Source organism: Geospiza fortis, unplaced genomic scaffold (assembly GCF_000277835.1).
Source record: "Geospiza fortis unplaced genomic scaffold, GeoFor_1.0 scaffold1303, whole genome shotgun sequence".
Classification (NCBI taxonomy): domain Eukaryota; kingdom Metazoa; phylum Chordata; class Aves; order Passeriformes; family Thraupidae; genus Geospiza; species Geospiza fortis.
In genome coordinates, this window is record NW_005054495.1 from 103250 (window position 1) to 130573 (window position 27324).

Consider the following 27324-nt stretch of genomic DNA (forward strand, 5'->3'; position numbering starts at 1 on the left):
GGATGGGGCCGGGTGTGTGCGGTCCTTGGGGTGCGGGAGCTACAACTCCCGCAAACCACTCCACTCGGCAAACCACTTCACCTTCTGCTCAGCGCTCAGGAAACCGGAGCATAAGCGGGGTTTAGTTTCTCATTGTGAGTTTTTTGTTTGTTTGTTTTGGTAGTAGTTCACAGCCATGGCATGGCCCACCTTGGAGAATGGAGCCGTTCCTGGCTCGCTGCGCCACGGGAGGTTCAGGTTGGACATTAGGAGGGATTTATTCACAGAAAGCGCGATTAGGCATTGGGATGGGTGGCGCAGGGACGTGGTGGAGTTGTGTCCTTAGAGGCCTTTAAGGAAAGACTGTCCCAGTGTTGGTCTCACAGCACGGTGAGCTGTGACACCACATTCACCACATGCCACTTGTGGCAGGCCCCTGCTGCCGCCCAGGGTACAGCAGGACGGAGCCCTGAGGCTGGCTGGGGATGAGGTTTGCCCCAGCAGGGAGCTCCAGTCCTGCGGAGCACAGTGCAGGGGGTCCGGGGCTGCTTGCAGAGCGGGGACAGGGTCGCAGAGACAGCGTGTGCCCATCTGCCAGAACGGTGCCAGCAGCATCTCTGCATCACAGCACCGGCAGCATGTTCTGCTGCAGTCCCACTGCCTATTGCTGTTAAACAAAATACCACCAAAGGAGTGGAAACAGTAGTGTTTCAAAAAGTTTGAGAGTTCTGGACGCAGTCTGCAGAAACTGCTCTTTCTGAGCACAGAGAAGTCTGCATGTCAGATATTAAGGAAAGAAAAGTGAGATCATTGCAAAGGCGTGAGCAACTATGGCCTAGATTCTTTTTATAATGGATATGGGGAATTGATCATCTAGTCTGGGCTTTTGGGCACTTGCTGATGAAGTGAGAACATACTTTCAGACCAGTGAGTGCTTAGCCTGATTTACTCTGTAGTGAACTGTAGGGTAGGCACACACCTTGTGTGGAAGAATCAGGTTCCCTGAATGGAGAGATAATAGATATGGATAAAGGAGCTTAGACCAGTTGTCATATTTAATACTAATAAATAAGGGGTATTGGACTCATAATAAATTTTGGTATTGCAAAATTCCTGGTGTCATCAGCTATATAGGAAGTTTGCTGGGTTGGGACACTGACAACTTGAAAGCAGCAGTGAATAAGTTCAGTCCACTGCAGAGTTGCCATAGGGCTGTGAATATGCAAATGAACATGTCCCAGTATAAGGCAGTAAATACATTAAGAATTGGCTCAGATGATGTAGCATAAAATTTGTGTGTAGTAGATATTTTGGGAACTCTGCTGCTGGTTTTTGCATGCTTTGTTAATGAAACTTCACAGGTTTGCTACCAGTACGTTCCAAAAATCTGTATGCAATGGTATGTGAGACTTCATTAGCATGTAAGTGAAAATTCCTTGCAAATACCTTTACAAGAGTAAATCTAAATCAGTCATTGGTCTTCAGCAGTACAGTAATTTCTACACTGCTAATTAATAGTTTAAATATTTGATTTTTATTTTCTTTAGCAGTCTGGAAATGTGTGCCATTTTTCCTACATTCTAAGGTTATTTTATAATGCTTCCTTTAAATTTCTATTTGCAGAAGCTGGTGTGCAAGCAAAAGGGAACAAAAGAAAACAGGTTTTGAAAATTGGACATGGAGGAACTTTGGACAGTGCAGCCACAGGAGTTCTGGGTAATGAAAAATATAATTGTAGTAATCAAAATATGATTTCAAGAGACATTTCTGTGCCTGCATGAAGTCGGGTGGAGGAACAATTTGGGATACACATGGCAGGTTCTGGGGGAAGGACTGATTACTGTGGAGGAATGGTCTGGGTTAAATCACCTGTGCATATAGTTCTACATGCATGTAACATGTTTCTTAACAGAAGGCTGTATTCTTCCTTCCTGCCTTCTCTCCTCTCTTCCAAATCCTCAAATAACTTCTGGGTTATTACATGTGGTAAAATACAAACTCTTGTGTAATGAATTGTAAAGTACCTGAGAAATTGATGGCTTTTTTAACTTAAGCTGGGGATTTATAGTCATCTATAATCTGTTGAATTATTTTGTCTCACGGTAATGCTATTGTGGGATTTTGAGGGAGCCTTTAGGGCTGCTAATACTTACCAAAAAGAAGATGTATAAGAACAATTCAGCTGCTGCTTTTTTGAAGCTCAGCACAGAAAAACTTGGGTACGTGTCCTGTCTTGCTTCAAAAAGAAGAATCTTTAAAGGTATATTTTTTTTAATTTTAATTTTGATAGCAATCCAGGTATTGAATTTTTTTTTGTTTTGTTAAAGAACAGGATGTATCAATTGCTGGTGTTAAAATCTCAGCTGTGAGTGTGATTGTTCCCACATCATACTTTGTCACCAGCAGTTTTATTTATAAGTAACATGCAGACTACATCTTGCTCAGATCATAACCTTGTAGCTCTCCTTGGCTTGGAGAAATAACAGCAATACATTTTTGCTGTTGAAAATAAACAGGTACAACTCTGAGTATACCCTGAAAGTGAATGCTCTGAGTTTTCATGAATGACTTCTCTCAGGCAGAATTCAGCTTCAAGGGGAGGTTGGTTGCTACAAGGGTTGCTAGAGGTCTGTAGCTGGTAATTGTCACTTGTGAACCTGGCAGAATGTGACTTTCTTGGGTCAGAATGGAGCACTGCCTGGTTTGGTTTGAATTTCCTGTACTTTGTGGCCACTCACTAGAGAATTCAGTGTGCATTCCTAAAGCAGACATTTTCCTTTTACACAGGTGTTCCCTCTGAGCATGCTGCTTCTCACTGGGCAAAGTCAACAGCATTGATCCATAGGAAAAGCAAAATCACTTGTGCTTTTTTAATTGCTTCTCCATCTGCTCTGATACCCAGCAGTCTCCAAAGCCTGCTTCTGTGGCATGACAAAAAGTATTTGGGCTTGATGTGCTTGGTGTAGATAGAGAAGCACATCGCCTTAATTAGCTGTGGATGGATTGAAAAAAGGCATAGGATCTTTCATTCCACTGCCATACAAAACATAGAGGAAAAAAATCAATGGTAGCTACATTGGAAGGGACAAAACTGGAGAGGAGTGGGAAAGGGAATGTGCCCAGATTTCTTGTGTGTTCAGGTAAGGTAATGAGGAGAGAGGGAAGGATACAAGAGAAACAAGTTATTCAGAATATGTGTGCTGCTTTTCAGGATGGAATGGTGGAGCAGAAAGCTTTCCTTCCTCATGGACATGACAGAAGTATTAAATTTTCTGAATACCCTTCATGATCTGTACTGGTGTCTCCCAGGTTTTATGTACTGCATGTCTGTTACTTTGTCCTGGAAATTAATTGATACAGAGTCCTGCTTGGTGTGCCAAGTGTACTGCCAATCACTGAGCAGTGCTCTTTATCAGAAAACATATGTTTATATTTCTTCTCTTACTGACAGCAAATGTAGATGAGGAAGGGCTTTGGAGGCAGAGGTCAGTGATCTATGACATGTGAGAGAAAGGCAAGGTCAAGTCTTGGTGAATATCTTCTTTTGGTGTTATTCAAGGGCTGTGGTTCCAGCTTGCTGTTTCTTTGTGTGTAATGAGAATTTTATTTGGTTTGTTTTTATATGGCAGTAATGAATTATGCTTCCACAGTAGAAGAAAACATGAAGAAGTATAAAAAAATAAAAATTCAGTTAAATCTTTCTACATTCAGTGTAGTCTCTCACATGGGGTTTTATGTCACTGTTCAATTACACATTCTCCATAAGCTGATGATTAATGGAGGAAATTGTTAGTATCTTGTTCACAAAAGCATTCAGTGTCTCTTTAAAATTATTCCATTGATTCTCTTGACACTCTTCACAGCAAATTTCAGCTTAGCTGTTGAAGTTATGTTCACTTATGTCATCGTGTTGCAAGAAAAGTGCTTGGTTATAAAGTCTTATCTGTGTGCTTATCTCCTTTTCTCAGCCTTCTTGCAGCTCTTTCTTATCTGGCAAATAACAGGAGTAGGTTGAACTGAAGATGCATATGAGCACAAGCACATGTGTGACTGAAAACCCTCAGGAATAAGAGGAGTAGTAATTGAGAACAAGGAGGAATCTAATGGGTCTCAGAGCAAAAAACTGGGAAGCATTAGAACACAAGTAAAAAAATTTTTTTTTCGAAGTTCATTTTCAGTTTGATGTTTTCCATCCTGGCTCTTGATTAACATGAAGCTGATTTCCTGAAAGCTCCCTTCACTCCTCTGGTTTTATTAAAATAAAGTACATAAGCTGTTACACATTCTATGAGTTGTACACAAAACTAATTTCCTTCTAAAATTTTCTTTGGATTGCTGTATGTGGAAAAATCAATAGGAAAGCATTTTAAAGGCAAGCATCTTGTAAAAAGCTTTAAAGTAAAATATAAAATAGAGCTCTTTTTCTGTCTTTTCTTTTATGAAAAGCTGACTGATTGCTGTTTTTTAGAATACTGGTGTTAAGATTGAAATAACTGTAATCTGTACATGCACAGTAAGAGGCAGTTGGACCTTTTGATTATTTTACTTTCTTCCTGCGAGTCTGATAAACAATTCTGTGATGCTGTCTTGGCTGTATTACTCTTGGTCACTGTCAACCTTTAAAAGGACTATTTGGTTACAATGAAGGGTTCATTTATTATTGGTGAGCCATAACCTTCATCAAACCAGAGGCAATGTTAATTGCACTCTCCATTTCTTTGGTGATTAAAAGATAAATAAATGTAGCAGTTGAATTAAATTATTTTAACAATAGATGAAGGTTATTTATCTTTTGCTTTAGGCTTTTTTTCCTTTCACTGGTTCCATGTTGTTTGAACATCAGAGATGCTTTCTCAAAAAAGTGTTGACTCTCTTCATATGCTAACAGAGCATGAAAGGCTGAGTTTCTGACTAGCATAATATTTACTATTGAATGGTGTTGAAAAAGGGAACTGCAGAGCTGTTTTGAAGTAGCATTTCTTCTTCTGTCTTTGCAGTGGTTGGTATTGGAAAAGGAACAAAAATGCTGGGGACTATGTTGGCAGGTTCCAAGGTAAGGAATGCTAAATGACTTGTATTAGCAGGGGGTTTTGTTTGCTGGTTTTCTTTTTTCCTGTCAGTAAAGAACTGAACAACATGCAAATATGTCAGCCATGCTGCATATTTTTAGCTCAGATGTATACTTCAGCTCCTTTTTGCAGTTAGTCAGAAATGTGTTAGTCAGACTTTAATGTCCACAATGGTTATTTAAACAACTTTGTCTCAGTTTTCTAAGAAGTGTTAATAAATACCAAATTACCATTTTACAGGAAGATTTCTATACTATGTAGTGTACTAAAAAAAAAAAGAAAGAAAAACTAATGAAGATGGCACTGAAACTGATGTTTTGGGGATGTAGTTGTGAATGACAGTTCAATTTTTGGTAATTTTCCTTATGTGTAGATAACTTCATTGTTATTTAGCTTGAAGTAACAGATGGTCTTTGTTTCTTTTCTGTCTTCTTAAATACCATGAGGCCTTAAGAGGCACTTTTTGGAATTTAGAGTGTTTTGGATTGCATTGCTGCTGCTGTAGAGGGATGCTCTACAAACCCGAAAACAGACACATGTGAGAAGCCAAAGGTAGCAAAAGCCCTGTGGCTGCAGGAGAGAATCCAGACCAGAGCCTTGACAGATAAAAATTTTGTTTATTGCTGGTTTTGATTAATTTTACTGTGTTAATTTTACTTTGGTGACCCCCCAGGTTCTAGGTGTTACATACACAAAAAAGTGCAGGTACTCCCAAGAGTAATGTCCCAGTGTTGATTCCTCACAAGTCAAATCCCGTGGGTTTAGCCATTATTTTTACATGAGAAGTTTAGATAAGAATGACAGATGTAGAAATCAATTAAACCTTCCAAATTTCATCTTAAATGCAGGAAAAGTCAATAATGCATTATGTTCTGCCATTTTTCCCATTCTCTTCTAGTCTGGTCACTTAAGATCTGTTACAACTGCTGAGCTGATAGCTTAAAGGTAGAATTTGTTTGAAAGTCTTCAGTTCAACTCAGAGGCAAATAATTGACAGAAAAGAAAACAACCCAGGATAAAAGGACATAGCTGTAGAGTCTGATCCCAAACTCAGGGTAGGCAGTGCCAGTCTCTGCACTGGCTGTGATGGGTTTGCATTTGGTTTACATGGTGCATTTCAGAGGCATCTGTGGTTTGAAACGTGCAGTAAACAGCTGGACTTACACTGGAAATGTAAACAGTTACCACCTGACACCTCCTTTGAAAGAACTTTAAAAGAAATAATAGATTTACTTCAGCTAAATTAAGTCATCACAGGTAAATGTGTAAACTGTTGATTTAAAAACATGTAAAGCAGTTGAATTAGCTCTTAAGCTGAGGTTCACAGTGGGAACAGCTGTGATGGATGAAGTACTTGCAGCCTTTTTGGCAGAAGAAGATATGCTCAGGATCCTTGACCACTGCGAAGTCCTGTAGCCCATAACAGGGTTATCCAGCCAAACCTGGTTCCCAGATGGCTCACAGGGACTTAGAGCTGCTCCTGAGGGACAAGGGAGGGGACAGTGTGCAGTGGGGGCAGCCTGGTGAGCCACCCCAGGCACATCCATCCCTGGCCTTACATGGCTGTGAGCTCTGGGCATTGCTTCAGCGAGGAAAGATGGATCTTCTCAGAGCTCAGCACCTCTTCCGCTGCAGCTGTTCCTGTGTGAGGTACCTGACATCCATGCCAAGTATGGAATCTGCAGCATTTATTATTTCCTGTCTTTGCCTTCCTATTTTCTATTTGTACTTCAGTAAATTAGGCATGCAATAATGTGTGAGGCTTAAGGAGGTTGAAGGATCTCTCACAGATGTCTGCCCGTTGGGTTTTTTGCCCACACTGACAACTCGTACTGTATCAAGAGATACATTCATGACTAAATAGGTTTGAGTATCTTTTTGCTTTCCACACCATGTGCTTGGAATTTATTCTCTTCTTAATTTTTTTCCACTATTTTGGATGCTGAAGTGTTTGTTGAAATGTGATGTTTTTCTTTTGTTCCTGTTGTTATTATAAAGATTCAGAGGAGCTATCTGACCCTCTCTGGCCAGGATTTACTGTTTGCTTCTAGGAATGCAGCTTGTAAAGAAACAGTTCAGTCTATCATTGCTGGCAGCAGAGCTGTGTGGAGTGGCCAAAATGTATGATACTGCAGTAAACTCCATATGGTGGCTCTGCCAGGAATTGGACTGGCTCTGACTTTTTCCCAAACATTGTGTGAAACTTTCCTGACTCAGTGTGGCAGCTCTGGGCATTATCCCTTGGTGTTCTGCAAGAGTTTTCCTCTTGATGTGTAAACTGAGTTCTTCATTGGTTTGACCTCCTTAGGAATTAACTCAAGACAAACAGAAATGTACAGCCAAGGGCAATACCTGCTTAGTGTTCCAGATTTCTCATTGAATTCTTAATATTTGTCCAGAAATAAAAATATGTACAAGCTGGCTTAGCTTTTGTTTGTTTGCTTTTTGTTGTTTCAAATGTTCCAAGTAAGAGGGAGAAGCTGAATGCTCTTTGGATCTGGAATTTAAATACTGAACATTTGATAGATGTTCCTTAGGAGAATCACTTTTTCTTCTTGTTCTGGGACTTGCACTTGGTCTTGTTTGGATTTTTTGCACTTCATGATTTTTAAAGATTTGGGGTTTTTTTACTATGTTGGCAAAATAGAGTAGAATGAGAAAAAAATCTCATGCTTCACCAGTAAAATTAACATGATGGGGGTAGACCAATATTTATTATGGAAATTGTTTCTGAACAGTTCAGTCTTAGGTATGACTTGTCTGTCTCAAACACAATGCAGAAGTGTGATTTTTCTGGGAGGAAATGGTTTAGAAAATGGAAGCACAGTTTCCAAAGTGCCAGTCCCATTTAAAACGTCTCATCTACAAGAATGTGCTGTTACACAGAAGCAATGAGGGAAATAATTATGGGCTAATCAGAGAACAAAAAATGAGAAGCACTAAGCAATGAAATTCTTCATTAATCTAATACTTTCCATGGGAAGGAGATGTCTCCCAACACATTGAGCCTTTATGGATAACTGAAACTTTCAGGCTTCAGTTCTGTGCTTAATTTGCTTATTTTTCAGTGAGGTAGCACCTGGGTTGAGCCTAAGAGAGTTTTAGTCCTACTAGTATGAATGAAAAACTTCACCATCCATCAAACTGTCCTTGCAACCCCTGCCTCTCCATGAGTGGAAAACTTGGGGTATATTGGTTTTATCTGAGGATGCAACTTCTTGTCATGGTCCACATATAAAATACCTCCCCAAGTGCTCAGTGTGAAGGAATTTCCCTGAGTACTTTGTGGTGGCACAAGCTTGGGCAATGACTGATTAAAAAAGAAAATTTAATCTCAAAAGTTGTGCCTTCTCCAGAATGAAGCTATCAAAAAAACCCCAAAAAAACAAAACCCACAAAAAAAACCCAAACCTCTGGGTAGAGTAAAACCCAAGCTCCAAGTGTTCTCAAAGCCTAGAAAAGGAAGAAGAGATTATGGACAGAATGAAGATACATCTGTGACCTGATATGTGACAACTTTCATTTCATATAATAGTTAAAATTTGTGTTCTTATGAATCCTGGATAGAAAATGAGTGCTAGATCAGTGATTAGGTTTTAAATCTTGCCAGTCACACTTGCATGGTGTGAGATAAGGCTTGTCTGAGCAGGAGTTGGTTCAAATCACCTAGGAGAACTTCTGAAACATGTAAATTACTTTTTGCAGTGTGATTCTGGGATTAGAGCCTGTGTATTGCAAAATTGTTTCTCTGGAGGGGTGGCATCAGATCCTGCAGAACAAAGTGTCCATAAAGAAGGTTATTTCTCTAACTCCTGTGATTACCTTATGGTCCTAAAATCAAGTTTTTACTTATTATCCCTTAACTTCTCATACTTTAAGCTTTGTCCATGAATTCATTTTTTTTAATTAAGTCCTTTGCTTGCATCTTTTGGCAGTGAGTCCAATGAATTAATAACACATCAGAAAGCACATCCAGTGGTTCTACAAGCAGCGAAACTAATGAAGCCTTTGCTTGTGACTTCGTTTGTTTACAGCTCGTTAGACACCAAAGCCCCATGTGGACTTTTTGGTATCCAGTAATTCAGTGGGGCTCCCTCTGGACCCTTAGTAGAAGCTGCAATAGATTTATTTCCTCTATCTGTCTGTTTTCAGGAGGCTTATAAGAACTCGGCATCTCTGAGACTTCTATTCTTCTGCCAACATTTGTGTGTTTGCACATTGACATGCACACCATGATGGTGTAAGTGCTGTTTCTTTTGAAATTCTAATTTTCATTTTACATAGCCTCACTGTGCTGGTTTGTTGCTTTTTCTTTTTAGTGTATTTCAGTGTTTGTGCTCCAGTTCATTTTTGAGTTGCAAGTGCAAGAAAATTGAGTTGACTTTCCTTTCAAAGGATCCTCTTGGTGGGGTGTGCTCTTACTTTTAGTCTTAAAAATGCCTCTAGAGTATCACCAGCTGAGCTCTGTGCTTCATTGTGCTTTCTTTTGGAGCTGGTGAAACCAAACCCACTTATTCATACAGTGCATAGGGATGTGTTCTGTTTTCTTTTTCAGATTCTGGTATTTTTAACATTGTCTTGGGAGGACAGGATTTTTGGGTAGTGGTAATAATTTTATTAGACTAATTGTTATGGTACAGAAAACTAGGTGCTTGGATATGCAAGCCCTCTCTCAGATCTAAAACAGAAGCCATAGATTTTAAAACTAACCATATTTCAGATTTGTTTAGAGCTTAGTGGAATAGGTATCTTTTAGACCGCTTCTGAAATAAGAAGTAGGTGTGTTTGGCTTACAAACAGTTCTGTGTGGGCAAGCAGTTACATAGGTAATATCCCAAGACTGCTCCACAAAGATAGGCTACATTTTATTGCCTGCTTTAATAAAATACATTAAGAAAACAGTTTTATTTCCTGAGTTGGGCAGCAAGGATTTGTTCACAATGGATCAGCTAACCTCCCAGGCACAAGGCAAGGAGGACTTACTGCTAGCTTGATGATTCTTCAGATCCACCATGCTTGTGTTCATCTGCTTTTGCTTTCACATTATAGTATTTGTCTTCTTTTGTTTTGCTCTTTAACCTTTTCCCTCAGAAATTTTTCACCTGCAGCACCTTGTCATTTTTCACTCTGTGGTGTATGCCACAGGTTTACCTTCTCACACCTCTTTGTTCATGGTATCCCATCCAGAATAACCAAGGGTCTGACTGAATTTCTTTTTGTAGTGAGATGGGAGAGGTAACAACTAAAGTGCAGAATGTGACTTGCTCATTTAAAGAAAATGGGTTGTAGCTACACAAAATGTCACTACTTTGCCTTTGCTCAAACCCAAAGAAATTATTGTTTCCTTACTAGGGAGGTAGAGGAGGGAAGAAGGAGATGATAAGGTTATCATCCTTCCTAGGGGAAGGAGAGAGCCTGGTAAATTACATGTTGTGGCACATGGAGGGGTTAATGTGAGATAACATCACAGTGTGCCTGAAATCCAATATCTCTGTTAGAGTCCATAGGTTTTTTTGAACCCAGTGGAGTTATGAATTTTAGTTCCCAGGCTTGTTTTGAAAGATGTTTTATGGGTTTTCCTTGAGGAACAGGACTGGCAGATTGGAGATGGAGTTACTGTTTTATGAGAGCTGTTGACCCATGGGCAGATGATGTGTTTCAGCCCTTGTAGACTGGCTAGCTGAATTCTTCCTGACACGTACTGGTTCTTTAATTTCACCCATTTAGTTCACCATTTTGAGGAAGTATATTACATTCCTGAAATATAGGTATAGGTCAGAGAAGTCTTGACATTTCTGTTCTGTGGTATTTGTTATTATCGTGCAAACATTCAAGGAATACTTCCTCATATGTTTGCACAACTCAGTGCAGAGATGTCTATTAATAAAACTTGTCCTGCTTAATGTCTGTAGCCTTTAACAGTTACATCTAGGAACAGTTACATCTAGTTACATCTGTAATAGTTTGGTGGGGTTTTTTAACCACTGCTGGCACCTGAGAAGGTTTTTGCAGAACCAGAACTTTGTACTATAACTCCATGAGCTCTCTAGAGCAGAGAAGATTGGTTCAGAGACCCATTGTTGTGTATGCACACTTGGCACTGGTTTCTGTGTTATTTTACCTTATTGACAATGAATTTCTTGTTCCCCAAATGCCTGCATATATTAGATCAGTGTCAGTTTTTAAATCATATTGAAGACAATGTGATTGTCTTCCTTATTTTGTCAAAAGGAAAATGCTTACAAAAAGGAAGGCTGGGAAAATGCATGAATGAAGTTGGTTTTGATGTTTTTGAAAATGCATAGAAGGTGTTAGCAAAACTTGAAGTAGTGTCTGTACAAAAGAAGTTGCACTGAGAGAATGCTGAACCTGCACAGTGGGGGATGCAGGAATTGGGAAGGGCTAAAATGTTGAAGGGATGAAATGGCCTTACACACTGTCAACATCTTCAATTACCCATTACTGCAAAACATATGATGCATTTTTTAACCTGCTTTTTTTGGTAAAAAATCATAGGAGAAGAGGCTGATTTTAATATCTTGTCTTTTCTGCCCTGCCCAATATCTCTGAAACAAAATTGTAGAAGAAGAAGCTGTTGTATAGTATAGATACATCCTGTACTGCAGTAACACTATTAGTAAGCTGGCTGAACATGCTGTGTAGTGCTCAAGTCTCTTTCATGCTCACCCCAGAGGCCTAATCTATTAATAGCTCAGCTTCATGCTCTATTAATATTCACACTCTTTTTTAAACTGTTGAAAATCTTGAGGAGACTGCACCTATTGTGCTGCTCTTTCCTCCCCAAATGCTGAATATTTTAAGAGCATATTCTGGTGTGATTTTCCTGTTCTTCCATTCACGAGGTCAGTGGTGCTTTCTTCTTTCTTGACCTTTCTATAATTGTGCATATGGCTGTGCTTCATGTGCAGTTCTAGCTTGGTTTCATTAATAAAATCAAGACTGCAACATGGCAAGGCTTTTTTCTCATTCTTCATAAAATACCAGAAAATAGAATGGTAACCAATTTAGATTAGCCATTCTACACTGTTTTCTCTAGTGTTCATTTCTAGTAATTTGGAGATGCTCTTAGCACTGCCTTTTAGAATTTGCTGCATATTGGCTTTATCAATGCTTCTGAATTCAGCCAAAGACTTTGATGCATTCAGTTTTATCTGTGATTTTGTATGTACATATAAAGTCTTACCCTTCTGGAAGGACTGTCTTCTATTTCTGGACAGAGAATTATGTATTTCCTTAAAACTCTGTTTCCCAGGTAGAATTTGGAGGTCATCTTTCTTTATTTTGTTTTATCTGTGATTTGGGTACTAGAATGGTGGAACAGATACTAAAGCTGAGGATGACATTTAAGAGCCAACCTGAGACATTTTGATGAGTGAGGGAGGTTTCCACAGAGAGCAGTTGCCAGAAGGGTTTGCATAAAGAAATTCTGGTTTCAAACAGCCACCTTTGCACATTAACCTGCATCCCCTCTTGGATGTGTGACCCTGCACTGTGTTTGTAGATGTATGTGGCCTGGTGCTATCTCAGGTGATGCAGTGTTCCTGTGACTGTTGTCACTGTTCTCCCACCTGCCCCCTTTCCTACATTCCCTCTGACTCCTAAATTTAAATTTGATACATTTTTTAGCTAACACCTTAAAGCTTCTCTGAGCTACAAGGTATCTTCTGTTGAGTTCCTGTGGAGGGGGTTCTGGTGTTTCCTTCTCATGAAAAGTCTAGTCATCCCATAATGTTTGAACTCTTTAAAATAAGCTGACATAAGAGATCAGAAAATCCTGTTAGTCCACAAAGTAAAGATCAGATAGTTCTTCAGCAGTGACAGTGCAATTACAGCATCCAGCACTAAATGCAATTTAGTGCAGGCTTAGCACAAAGTCAGCTTTTTCTTTTAGGAGAAAAAAAATGAATGGTAGAGAAATTGTAAATGTTTATGTATATCAAAAGGTCATGTTTGGTGTTTGATAATTTTGAATTTGCTCTATTGTTAAACATGAAACTCCTCCCTCATCCTGCAGTCTTTATTTTGCCCTCTGTGCAACCTGCTTTTAAGAGATTAGGGCTCTGTGCTCTTAATATATTGGAATCTGCTTAGTGAGAGTGCTTTGTTTTGGAAAATAATTGAAACTATGGCAACCCTTGGGTTTTTTTCCAGCTTATTTGTCTACCTCATGCACTTCTCCATTTTGGTGGATAATTAGCACACTGGAAACCACTGGTAGCTGCTAGTGTTATACAAACAGCAAAATAAGTTCTGTAAATATTAAATCCAGAACTGTTTATTTGTGCTTTAGAAATCATTGGACACAAAGTGAATGTCAATACAAAACTGAGAGTTTAAGGCCTCCTCACTATCTCAGTGGCCTAAGTCTGCAAATCTCTACGTGCAGAGCAAATGGTTTTGGCACAGGAGCACTAATTCTGATCAGTGCTTGCCTGCTGTGTGCTCCCCCTGATTTCCATCAGGTTCTCTAGAGCACTTGTTTTGTGTTTGTTTATGTTCAAACTTGTTAAGCACACACAGACATCAGTTTACATAAATTGAATTTCTATTTCTCTTGAATATGACTTCTCTTTCCCAGCTTTCAGTCTCTTGCACAGGGGATTGTAGCCTTAATTTATTTATTTTTCTTTTACACTTCTGTGTTCAGTTGCTGCTGTGATTAGAAAATGGGTCATCCTTGGATGAACTCTTATGAACTGCCTCTTCCAGAGAGCTTGCTTGCCTGGGAAATTCTTGTAGTGGGAGCCATCTTAAAATCTTCCTGACAGCTACTGGTGACCTTGTTTTGTAATTACTTGTGGTTCTGTCTAGCTCTTCTAAAGTGTTGCTTCTCCATGTATGAAAAAGCTTCTAAAACACATTATAATTTAGATTTCAAGTCTCTGGCCTCTTTCCAAATAAAACCTTGATGTCTCAACAGTTAAAACTGAGAAGCTCTGTTGCATGGTCTGTCTGGCATTTGCACTGATAAGTGGGGCAGACATGCCTGGCAGTCAGCCCAGGGGCTTCAGGCTCCTGGAGCCCCCCTGGGTAGGGTTGTGCAGCTGAAAGCTCTGCTGGCTGTGTAGCCCCTGAAATGGGAGGGGATTCTTCCTCCTTCTCCTCCTCTTCCCCCTTTCCCAGTTAAATATGCATGCTGATAAAGTCTTGCCTTTATTATCTTTCTTTTTATGGATATTCTTTCTCTTTCTGTGCTAGTCTAAGCACTTCTCTGAAACTGGGTATGAAAATAAAAAAGCCAAATTATAGCTACTCTTACTAAAAATATTATGGTAAACATATGGTTTGTTATTTGTGAGAATGTTGACTGTGCCCTGTGGTTGTGACACTAAAACAAAATTCCTCTTCCCAAGACCTGTGAGATTTATTAGCGGTTTGTAATTTGTTTCTTTTAGATTCCTGTAATCCTATTTTTTAATCCAGTGCTGGCTTTTTATGGTGTATTTCTTTCTGGTTGTGGGTAGGGTGCACATGCACGACCACTCAAGCATTTCACTGTGTGTGTCTGGTCTTGCTGGGGTTGCATCCAGCACATCCCCCAGTCTGTGTGACAGTTTGTGCCTTTTCATTGACAGAGTGCAGTGGATTGTCACTGTAAAGCATCTTCTTAAGGCTTTCTTCTCACTGCTGTGAACGGTGGAGCTGCTTATACTCAAGAGCTTCTGATCACTTTGCTGCCTTTTGTTTCACTTGCCATAATGGTTTTCTGATTGGCTGAGGGACACAGCCATTCCCTGCTGCAGGATAGTTTTGGAAAGGTCTGTTTGTCCTCAGGGTGCTGTTGTACAGTTGTGAGGCTCTGCATTGGGACCAGCCCAGCTTTCTGTGTTGGAATTAATGCTGCAGCACTTGGAAGTCGTGACTGGGAGCGCTGGATTTCAGCTTTTAGTGTGCTGCAATTGCATGCTGTGCAATCCATAGGGAAGCTGAGACGCTGCTTTCAATCTTGAAATGATTTGGGTCCTGATCTCTTGAGTTGAGTAGAAGGCAAGGATGTAGGGGTTGTGGGCTGGCAGGATGCTCTCTGAGGAGCTGCAGTATAGGGGTGCTTTCTGTCACAGTCTGCACTTGTCAGGCTTTGCCACTGCCTGCAACACCTACTACCTTGCTTTTTTTGTTTTGGGTTGAGTGGGTTGAAGGCAGAGTGTTGTGAGCAGTTTCTGTCTGTGTTGCTGCAGTGATTTGTAATTTGAGAGTACAGGGAGAACGTCCCTAGATGTATTTCGTAAAACTGGAAGAAATAAATGATTGCCAACACAGGTGAGAAAAGGTCACTGAACACTTATTAAATGACTCAGAATCCATTGGTGCTTCTGAGGGCAGCGTGAGTGAGAGTCTAAAGAGTGTTAATGCTGAATTTTGACACAAATAATTCTGGACTCTGGTATTATCTTCTACAACCTCCAGGTTTTGCACCCTATCAAAGGGGAAGAAGTAAACCTTATCCAGTGGCAAGTAAGAATTATGATATATAATTGTAGGTAGCCAAGGGCACTCCAGAGACGGATCATAAACCAACTGTAATTCTTAATTTCCTATGCTGTTACAGCCTCCTTTGCAGATTATTGCATTTCTGGCTTGAGTATTTTGTGACTCTTTAAATGCTCCTGTAAGGAATGGGGATTTGTGACCAACATTTAAGGACGTTCTTTGTACAAACTGTAAACCCTTTTGCTCTTTTTGCAGAAATTAAAAGGGAAATATTGAGATTCGGATTGTATTGTTCATGCCATTTGTGTTTACATATTAACAGATGAGACATTATCTCTCTGTTGCTGGCAGATCCAATACAACATGTTATTGTAACAGATAGCCTAAAGCAAGATAACCAAAACCAGAATTAAAGGAAAAGAAATAATTTAAACTGAAGTAGTATGAGTCTTTTGATTTGGAAACATCAGAAGACAGAGTGAGAGTTTTTAAATTTTCAGATTTAGAATTTTACTGAACTGCTGAGATCATTCATCATGCTTAGTATAATGATGATCTGCTCACGTGTTTTTATTAACCTCTAGGTTAGGTGCTGAATAGTGTATTTCTGGCAGTGCAATTTAATGTTCAGAACCAGATCATTAAATGTCTCAGGAAGCAGTCAATTTTATGGTCCTAACAGCTAATATAGTAGTAAAAGATAATATACCTTAAAGTTTATTTAAATATTTGTTGTGGAGCAGCATTCATCCATTCTTTCTTTCGTTTCTTTTTTCATGCATTCCAGAAGTGTGTTAACTTGATGATTTTTATTTTAAAATACCAAATTTTGCAGAGTTATCAGACATCTGCAATATTTAGGGAAAACGTAGCCCCAGTGTAGTGTTGTGGTTGAATCTGGCAGGCGGCTAAAACACCACACAGCTGTTTGCTCACTCCTTGGAGTGGGATGGGGACAGAATCAGAAAAAAGGTGAAACTTATAGGTTGTGATAAAGACAGTTTAATAGGTGTAATGGAAACATCTGTGTTATCAGCACTGTTTTCAGCATAAATTCAAAGCATAGTCTCATACCAGCTACTATGAAGAAAATTCTCTGTATTCCCAGCCTAACCCAGCACATGAAGTAAGGAAAGAATACAGTTATTTTTATGTTAAAGTCTGCACTCTGCTGCCTTTTGTCTGACTATTTCTGCTGCTTCCATTTTGCAGCAGTTGCTTGAAGAAATACATTGAAGTGGCAGGTTGTCACATGGAACAAAATCAAGGCATGTCTTACTAGTCCAGTGGTGTGGGTGTGATTTATATGCCTACACTGCTATTTCTTGAGCTTGTTTGTACTTTACAAGTACATGAAGCAGGATGCATTGCTTCTCACAGTAAAATGTTAGTGCTTATGCCTGTTTGGATGTGTTCCAGTAGAGTTTGGTCAGCCAGCTTCTAAAAGATGCATCCTCAGATTTGCATTCGTTCAGCTGGGAGTAAATTCACAGGAACCTTACTGGGAAATAGAGGAACCTTTCCAATTTTCTCTCCCAGGCTTTATTTGAAGGCTTCTGGACTTACCCTGGGGAAGTTGAGGTGACTGGAATGGGATAGGCAATGGGTCAAACCACTGATGTAATACCTGATGGTATCCCTAAACTTGACTCAGACTCATGTTACAGAGCCTTGGTGTGTTGACAGCCTTGTGACAAGTCATGGAGCAGCTGGTGCAGGGGAAGCCTCTGTCAGCTTCAGCAGGTTGTGCTGTGTGCTCAGAGCATGGCAGTTCTTAGGGTGAAAACGTGGGAAAGGAGGGCATCAGGTGAAATGTAAGGACAAGAGCTGATGACCTGGAGTCAGGTCGATTCCTTCTTGCAAACTACAGACACTTACACTGAAGGATTTTTTAGAGAAGAACCCTGAAAAACCCTGAAACAAATATTCAGAGAACTCACAATGAACAGAAATGTTACTCAATGACCTTGAACTCCTTGTGCTGGTCACAAGGTCCTTACCAGATCCCAGGAGTTCAAAACTGCAGCTTCAGGCTGCTGCAAATCCCTGCATTTCGTGGCAGAACCATTGTAATGCTTTGTCTTGGCAGTGGGTGTTTTGCTTTCACAAGTGAAGGTCTTTGTGTCTTTTTTTTTTCTTTTTTTTTTTTCTTTTTTTTTTAGTGTGCAAGGGAACAGAAAAATTGTCTGTGAAAGGTACTTCTCTGTGCCTTGCTTCAGCCATGATATGACACCCCACAGAGACTTTGATGTTACTACCCTATTATTTTCTTTATGGTATTGATGTATTTATAGTAAAAATTAGATTCCATGTTGCTTCTTCCTTGGGTTTCTAAAACTGAAATCACAGGCACATGTAATACAGGATTTGCTTTTTGTTTGATTCCATGTTTTTTCATCTTGACTTCTGCTTACCCAGAGTTGCTGGATTTACCACTTAGGCAGTATTCTTCTATTTGAAGCAATTGGTACTTGCAGTCTTTATTTAAAAAAATAAGGAAAAAGAAAAAAAAATCCTAAGAAATAACCTTGAAGACTAGACTCAGTAATCTCTCTTATTCCCTCCCAGAAGTACACTGCCATTGGGATGCTGGGCAAGGCTACTGATACATTAGATGCTACAGGAAAAGTAACTGAAGAAAAACCTTATGGTAAGCATAAATGTATCTATACACACAATGTAATTTGAAGGCATAAGTGGTTTCTGTCATAGGAAAGCGGAAGAGATGTTTGGGACTCTGAATTAAGTTTAAATGTGAAATTAAACTGAGATATTTCATCTTCAACTTCAGCACTCATATAATTCAAGCCAGCTTCATGCAATTATGTCCAACGCAAGTGTTCATTTCTGCTGGAAAAAAACAAACCAGGCATTAGATTAGGAGGGAGGAAATGGAATTGGGCAGGACTGTGTCATTTTAAATCTTTGACAGGCTGACAAATGACGTGCTGTGTCCAGTAACATTTTCCTCTCTCACAGTGTAGTCCCAGGAGTCCTCTTTTAGTAAAACCCTTTAAGGCCAGTGGAGGAATAAAGTACTTGGATCTTCCCTCTAGGACACCACTTCACCTATAGACTGCTTAACATTTAATGAGGATGGCATAAACTACATTCTACATATGGCTATCTTCCAGATCTTGGTCTTGCTTACATCTTTAATAAATGAAATTTTCTGACTGACAGAGCACAGGGCAAGGGTATGAAGCTTCAGAACTCATCCTGACTGTGGCTTTGCTGGGCATCTTAGAAACAGTGTAGTAATGCAGTAAATGTATTTGTTATTAGCTCTTTCACAACCTTGGGGAAAAAATTAAAAAATAATAGGTAACCAGTTGCTTAGCAACTCTACATGTCTGACATTCTGGTAATAGGTACATGAAGTAAATAATCTTTTTTAATGGTGTGATGAAAAGCCTGGATTTCATTTCTCACTTCCAATCTCCTTTCTTTTGCAGTTTTCCTTTTCTCATGAGGCAGGCAAGCATAGTTTCTTGTCCACATTCTAAATAGTGTTAATTACTAGGCAGTGTTATTCAGAGATGTTGGATCATTTATTTATGCTTCAGGATCAAGCTCTAAGTCTCTAAGCTTCTAGAGGCCTGAGCATCCACATGGTGTTAGAGTTGCCAATACCTCATGGTGCTTGAATGAAGTGATGATTCACTTTCTTGGTATTTATCTGTATAAAAATCCATTTTTTGACACACTAATTTTGCTTTTTTCATTTTGTGCTGTTTACTGCAGACAGAATTTAGAGTGTTGTTTTTGTGTGTGTTTCTTTCTCTGGCAGCTCCTGTTACAGTAGTTCCCACCTCTGTTGTGGTGTGTGCTTTCTGTGCATCACCTTTCTGTTAGGCTGTGTGCTTGGGGAACTGATTTGGCTTGAAAACATCCCCTTTTTTTGGGTTACTTGTCATTTTAAACTGAGATCAGTTGCATGATCCAGTTCATCACATGGTCTGATGAAGAGCAGCATTGGCATTGCTGGGGCAATGCTGTTTGGGGTGCAGTTTCCTTTTGCCTAAAGTGATGGCTGAAGGAAATGCTCATGACATTGGTCTCAGTTGCTTTCCATGTTGGTGCAAATCAGTCAGATGTGATTTCTTCAGAAAGAGAAGAGCATGGATACTCCTTTTTTGCTCTCCATGGTACCTACATGTTTTGTATTCCTCATCTTTTCCAGTGTCTTCTCCAAAACAATTTGATTTTCTGCAGGATACTCTCTTTGGCCCACCATCCCTTATTTCTTACCCTGATAGGTACTCCAAGAAAAGGCAAACCAGATATTTGAGTGAATTGCAGTCTTCTTTTGACACCTACAAGGATTCTCGTAGAAGCAGAGCAAGGGAATATAAATCCTGCAGTGCCAGCATCATCCAGGATTGGGCCTTAGTGCAGAGAAAGGACACTAAACCAGTTTGTAAGATGTATAAAACTCTTCTTGAGTGACTTCATTGGAACATAAGAGGGAAGTGCCTGCAGAAAGTTGCCAGCTATATTAACTGTAAGGAAGTGTTACATTTTAGTCCTCAAAGTGTCCCTAGACAGCAACTTAGAAAGCAAACTGTACAGTTAGTCACAATGTCAGGATGTACTGAAGAGAGCTCCTTACTTTTAACCCCTTCTGAGCTTCTCATAGCTTTTTGTTTCTTACCAGACAACGAGTTTGCATTTCCCCATGAAATGAGGTTATGATTTCATACTGCTGCCAGGCTGTCAGATGCTGACTTTGGAAGCAAGTAGCATTTTGTATTCTTCTGATGCTTTTTTGAGCACATTAATGTTAGTAGCCCTTTTTTAATATTTGTAACTGTGTACAGGAATGTACGTTCTGAGAGCCGCTTCCTCCCAGCTGCCTACAGGCTATATCCAGACATGGAGAACAAAATTAATGAGGCTTTTCTCAGGTCTCTGATGATTATGCTGAAATATATGTTTAATAGAGCTACCTGAATAATTTGAAAAGTGTAGGCCTTTCAGGATTCTGCTTGTCTGTTTTCAAATGATTTGTGCTGGGTCAGACTGAATTGAGGTCATTTGCTGAACTTCTGGTACACTGTCATGGATAATTCTTGTGTTCTCTTTTGGAGCAGTTTGTTAACAAGCACAGGCTTCAGTGAAGGCTTTCTGAGGTTGTGGCACAAATGGCACCTTTGGGTTTGATAACTTTATTTTCCTTCCTTTGCAGCAGGAAAATCAGTCAGTAGTCACCAGTGCTCAAAAGCACACCAGATCTTAGCAAATGCATCTGTAAATATTTACTTTGATAACACACGACACAACTCTTGTTTGTTAATGGCTTAATGCATCATTCTTCACATGGGGATTTTTTTTTCTCCTGAGACAGAGCTTGCCTGTATCATGAGTGACTTCCTCAGAGGCCACATGTAACCTCTCAGTCAAGGGAATATGAGATCAGAGCCAGAACTGAACTCAGGTGTCTCATTAAATGCCCTGGCTACAAATGCAGTTCATGGGGTGAAGACTGGAAGGAGAACTCCAAGGGGCACTTGTGCTTACTTATTAAATACTGGATTTTAACCTGAAGCAGCCTGGGGTTCGCAAGAAGGCTGACAGCATCACTGTCATGGGTCCAAGTCATGCTGACTTTCCACCATGTAGTTTTGTTGTGATATGTTGCTAAATAGAAACAAGATTGAAATGACAATGTAAGAAACTCTTCAGAAGATTCAGAGTTACTGTACAGTTGATTTTGTTGTTCCTAGCTCGTATTCTGATGTAAATTGGTCTCTCTCAGCATCTCAGGGTTTTTTGCCTTGTGCTTTGCAACCTTGCTGTTAATAACACATCTTGGGACAGCTGCTTGGGCCATTGAGACTGCAGAATGTGCTTTATAGAAGTGAGGAACCACAGGATCATCTCCCAGAGCTGCTGTGGAAAGAAATCTCATGTTTTTTACTTACAGCATGAAGTACATCTGGCTTTTAATGTTTGCAAGTAAATATCTGTTTCAAAATACAACAAGGACTTGATAAATAAAATTGGTTGGTTTATGTTCCAGAATGCTGTTGACTTAGCAGGGATGACACTAGTTAAATATTATTTATGCGAAACAGGGCTAGTCAAACCCTAGACATTGGAAATGCACTGAAGTGCATTGTGATTGCAGATCTTATGTTTGCACTCTCTAAAAAAATTAGGGATGAATGTAATTTCTGTTGAATAGAGCTTCAGAAGACCAGTGCAATCAGCTACTTCAGTTATAGTCTTTCAATAAATGTGGGACAGATGTCTATGTGTACTCTTAAAAGAAAGTACATTGCCTAAACCAGCTGTCTTTCTTTTACAGAATTTTCTTAGTAAAATTGCCTTACTTAATATATAACTATACCCCAGAGTACATTTGCAGGTTAGTTGTTTGACAGGGAAATTTTGATGTGTTGTTTCAGATAAAGTCTTTTTCTACACCAGTGGTTTTGTTCTGTAATAATCTGTTGTATTTTCCCCTGCAGTTAGGTTCTCTTAGAGAGAAGTTCCCAGGGTTAGGTGAGCATTTTATTCTTTTTGGTGCTTTTTAAAAAAATAAGAATATTCCAAATGTTGTAGCTTTTATATAGTTTCCAAGAAAGATGAGTTTGCAGCCTTAAGAGGGGAATTACAAAAGAAAACATTAAGGAGGATTTGTGCCCTTCTGAAAGTATCCAGATTGTCCTGATCACCTTGGACAGTTTGTTCCACTCCTTTTGTGATAATTCACATTCCTGCCTATAATCTGGTTTTTATCTCTTTTCTTTGGTGTCTTTCACCCCATCTAAATTCTGAAGAGAGGGAACTCTTACTTGTCTGCTTGCAGAATGTGATTGATGCCATTAGTGCCCTGTGAATAATCAATACTAACATACTGACTGTTTTCTTTCCACAGACCAGGTAACAAAAGGAGATCTTGAAAACGTTCTGCAAAAGTTCACAGGGGACATCATGCAAGTTCCCCCACTGTAAGTTCCATGATATTCACTCACTCTTGACAGTTGTGTTCGGCTGTCAGGACTTGCCAACAGAAGTCAGCTCTCTCAGGAGTATTAAGACACATTTTGACAAGAGGATAGAGGCCAGGCAGTCAGGAGTTGAACATTTGCAAGTACAGGTCGTGCCCATTTGAAGATCCAGCACAAATGGTGACCTGGAGTCTGTGGGTGTTTTGGGTAACTGTAAAGTAGCAAAAGTCTTAAACAGCTTTGCAGGGCTTGTCTTCTGTCATGCAATCTCACTGCCATCTCTGTGGAAGTGCCTTAAATGAATGAGTGATTAATGACTGAGCTTCTGTAGCTTAGCAAATTTCATCTGGTCAGGTGAGCCATACTAGCTGGCAGTGTGCATGACTTAGCTTGTGACAGATGGCTTTCATGGTGGTTTAAGCCAGCCTGCTTTCCTTTGCATTTGCCATGTGTCACTTACTGTGGTTCCAGTGTGAGCCCTGTAAGGTCAGTAATGCCCCACGTGTTCTGCTTCATGTGACCTGTTTCAAATTGCCCTCTCACACTGTGAGCAAGATCCTCTTGGATTTTTCCATGGTCATCTTTCTGTCATGACCAAAGTTGGAGCTTTGGATAAAGTTCCATGTAATCAGTGAAATCAGTTTTTGTGCTTGTGTAGTGGTTCCCTAAACATCCTAGAATGTAGCAGATGCTGTTCAGGAAAGACCCTGGTGTGGGACAAGGAAAGGTGCAATGCAGAATTACAGGAGTTGCCTGAGTGACTCCCAGTGCTCAGCTCAACGTAGCACTGAAGCAGAGGATGCCCTGCTGACTGCTGAGACATGGGATTCTAGAGGCAGCTGCAAGTGTGGTAACCCTTATAGAAACCCTTTTGTTTCATAAACTGCAAAGTGAGTGATAAAATGCTTTTAAATCTGTACAGCAAGAGAGAAATACAAGGCCATCTCTTGTTTCTGGTTTATGTTGCTCCTGGTAAATGGGATGATTCTGTGTCCAAGAGATTTCAGCAGCGCTCACTGGGTTTTTGTGGGTTTTTGTGAGTACTTGGAGAGTTGTAAAACGTGTGCTACCCTAGTACAATATTGCCAGGATCTGGAGAATGGGAAGCCTGTTCTATTACAGCCATATGACACACGTTTTCATGCTCTGTCTGATCAGCTATTCTGCTTTGAAGAAGGATGGAGAAAGGCTTTCAACTCTGATGAAGAGAGGGGAGGCAGTGGAAGCAAAGCCTGCTCGGCCAGTGAGAGTATACAGCCTTTCTCTCCAGCAGTTCCAGCCACCACTGTTCACGCTGGGTAAAGGTCAAAGATTATTACATAGAGCAATGCTCCCAGCTTGTTAATGTTTATTTACACTCAGAATGGGACTAACAGAGTGAAATGGGTTTCATTTCACTCAGCTACTTATTTTGGTGTGAGCCCATGTGCAGAGACTTTCACTTTGTATTAAAAGCACTGTATTTTGGTTTAAGTTAAGCTGATTAGATATAATCTCTCAGTGAGGCAAAATTCTGAGAGACTGGTCAGGGGATTATTTGCATCTGTCCATGATTTTGCAACCTCCAGCTCATTCCTCTCTCTGGTCTGCTTACTTCAGTTTGCCATTCCTACACACAAATTCCCCGACCTGCTGGTATCTCTCTCAGGACCAGTTTCAGTTATTGTCAGACCCCTTTCTTGTTGAGGAGGCAGGATCTTATCCTTCCTTCTGTCATTCATCAAGAAAGTTGGGTAGTACATTAAGAAGCATATTAATAAATAAACCAGAAAAGACTCTTGTAAATGTTTAATGCTACTGTAAGGTCAAGATGATGCCTTGCATTGATCTGTCTGCCCAGTTAATCCCCAGTCCTGTGATGGACCAGATGTTTTATGATGAGCAGGTATGAGTGACAGAACTCAGTGCTGTGTGACTTCAGCCCTTTATGGTTGGGTGACAAGTAGCTGATCACTGGCAGAGGGGGAAGGGCTGAGAGAGCAGGGAAAGTTAAAGGTGAATTTTAAAATTTTAATGGAGCTGCCTGTCTGCAGCACTGTCAGTTTAGGCTATACTTGAAATGACTTGCTTTCATCACTAGAAATATGGAATCAACCTGAAATGCTTAAAATGAATAGGACTGAAACATTTCTTAACATACCATAGCAGGTTCTTAAATTCTGGTGAGTTAGTACAGTTGCCATTTTATTTGCTTTCCCTCCTGTCTAGCTTAGCAATTTCACCCTCACATATGTTCCAGGATGAATAATTGATGTTGCATCCTATAAATATTTTATCACTGGGTTGTTTGCTTAGCGCATTTTTACATTTATGTGGGGGCATGGCTTCTATGTAGATTTCACATGGCACTGGCAATTTACCATGTCACTTTTAACATTCCAGATGTTGAATGTGGTGGTGGCTTTTATGTCAGGAGCCTGGTCAATGACATTGGCAAAGGTAGGCATGAAAAAAACTGCATGACCATATAAGGAACAAGTGTGTGTTTATGGAAAAAATTTGTCATTCTGTATATCTCAAGTAACTAGACCTGTGTGTTATTTTGCAGAACTGTAGTGCTATCACTTGTTTTTATATACTCAGGTAATTTCCTTAGGGGCATGGGGGAATGATGGCTAAATAATTGCCAGGGACCTTGGGGGCGAGCTGATAAAAATGGAGCAAGCAATAGCACTGAGCAAGATAATGCAAGGCAAGGGGGGGGACTTTTTTTCCCCTCTCTTTCATGTGTTAAAGCTAACTCAGATTAAGGATCAGAAGAAAGATACTGTCTTTTTAAACATTATTCATCACATTTTGAAAACAGATTGCACAGAACATTACCATGCACATAATAAACCCTATCTGCTGGAAAGACTTCCACACTGGTGATGATTTTTCGAGAGTTTTATTTCTACTCTGCCTGAACAGTGAATAGTTTTGCTTTCCCACAGGGTTATTTGTCTTGTGCTCTGTATCTATCAAACTGCATGATGGAGTATAGATAATCCATTTCTAACTTTTTTTTTTTTAATGATACATTTGTAGGAAGGCAAGTAATGTGGGATAACCCTATGAATTTCAATGTTGTTATTTGTGCTTAGGCAAGTCCAAGTTTCTGTTACTGCCTTCTGAGCATACTGGATTATGTTTAGCCCTTTAATGAAAACCAAGATAAAGTCTGTCCATGGCTGGCTTCTTTTCAAAAATTGAAAATGAAATAAAAACCTTCCTGCATCAGAAAGGATGGGAGAGAATATTTTAGTGTACCTGTGTGCTTACAAGTCAGTGTTTGTTGCTGTTATGTTTTGTAGCTTCTTGATATGTAATTATGTCCTGCTGATATTTATTTAACATAGGAGAGCATTTGTATGTATTTTTTTATTTTTCCTTATCTTAGTTTCTGTTATCCCGGTAGGCAGCACGGGATAAAAATGTTAAAAATACCTCTTGGAGGCAAGAAGTGCTAAGGCCTCAGAATGTGTAGAAAAATAGTTCAAGGTCACTTGAGAATGCAGAATGTTCTGCTTACATCTTACAGCATTTTTTCCTCACTTTCCATTCTGGTCTAAATCTGGGAAAATTCTTGACAGCTTTCTGTCAGATTCCGAACTCTTTACTAAACTGGACAGTTATTAAAATCAAAGGACATCCTTGGGTCAAATTTAAGAAGATACAAATGATTGATGAATCTTCATGACCTTCCTTGTCAAACAAAGCAGAATAATGGAAAAGGCTACATACAAAAATACATTTTAAGTGAGCTGGAAGTGGTTACACTTTTAAAGTTTATCCACGTGCTTTGTCCAATCCTTCTTTCCTTCTTTTCTCCAGAGCTCTCCACCTGTGCCTCGGTGCAGGAGCTGACGCGCACCAAGCAGGGGCCGTTCACGCTGGAGGAACACGCCCTGCACGAAGACAAGTGGACAATTGATGAAATTGCTCAGTCCTTGGAGCACTGCACAGCCCTGCTCCTGGGAGAGCCAGCTCGGAAAAAATTGAAGACAGAGCATCCTGGTGAAACTGCTGTGATCTGTGAGGATAAGTGATAAGTTGGATCAAGGAAAAAGACTGGATGATTGAGATGTTTTAAGATTGGATTGGGATTGTCTCGCCTCCTGTGTAAATCTACAAGTCTCTGCTGGGAGGATGACAAACTGCAACACAAGAGAAATGGCTCTTTTGTTTCCTGGGGTTAGAATGTGCACTGAAAATATTCAGTGCTAAGTGTTTCTTGATTGTTTACTTTTCTTCTTGCACACTTTAACTGATGCCAAATTTTTATAGACTTTTAAAGAAGCTTCAGGGTGCAAGATGGCTGCTGTTGAGAATTCATCAATAAAAAAATTATATGCAATAATGTCTGATAAATGTGTTACAAAAAATGTTTCCTTTTCTTTGCAGCTGGTACTCAAATGCTGAAATACCATGGTGACAAGTCTCTCATAGATTAAAGGACCCAAGAATGTGGTTGGCAATTTGCTTTCTTGAAATTCCTTTCAGGATACATCCATTTTACCAGAGTTTTTCCTATGCAGATTGTTCCCCAGTCAAATGTTCTAGAATGCAGTATATGAAGGTGCTAATATTTTAAGTCAAGATAATGGTATAAACAATCCCTGAAGATGATGGGTTTGTGCCTGCATCTTACAAAAAAGGTGGTACATTGTGTTGGTTCCAAACTTATTTTCAGTCTAAGAAATTAAATAAATATTGTGAAGTTCCTCATTGCAGGATACCCTTCCAGAATCTATAGGATTTATTTTTGTTTTCTATACAATAAGAAACTGAAGTCTATGCAAGATTAATGAAGGTTTTGTTTAGAAGGAGGATAGACTTTGTTTTATTCAGTAAACAGTTTTCTTCCTTTGTATATTCTTGTAAAGAAC

General features: G+C 39.7%; 1 protein-coding gene across 1 annotated transcript; it reads left to right on the top strand.

The window, feature by feature from the left end:
• The first annotated feature begins 175 nt into the window (after positions 1-175).
• TRUB1 (TruB pseudouridine synthase family member 1) lies at positions 176-26792 on the top strand. The gene is made up of 8 exons (XM_031063323.1): positions 176-237; positions 1565-1695; positions 4977-5032; positions 18069-18150; positions 22384-22456; positions 23615-23754; positions 24839-24895; positions 26270-26792. Exons 1-8 carry the CDS (start codon positions 176-178, stop codon positions 26482-26484), a joined length of 816 nt encoding a protein of 271 aa, XP_030919183.1. The 3' UTR covers positions 26485-26792.
• Positions 26793-27324: the final 532 nt, after the last annotated feature.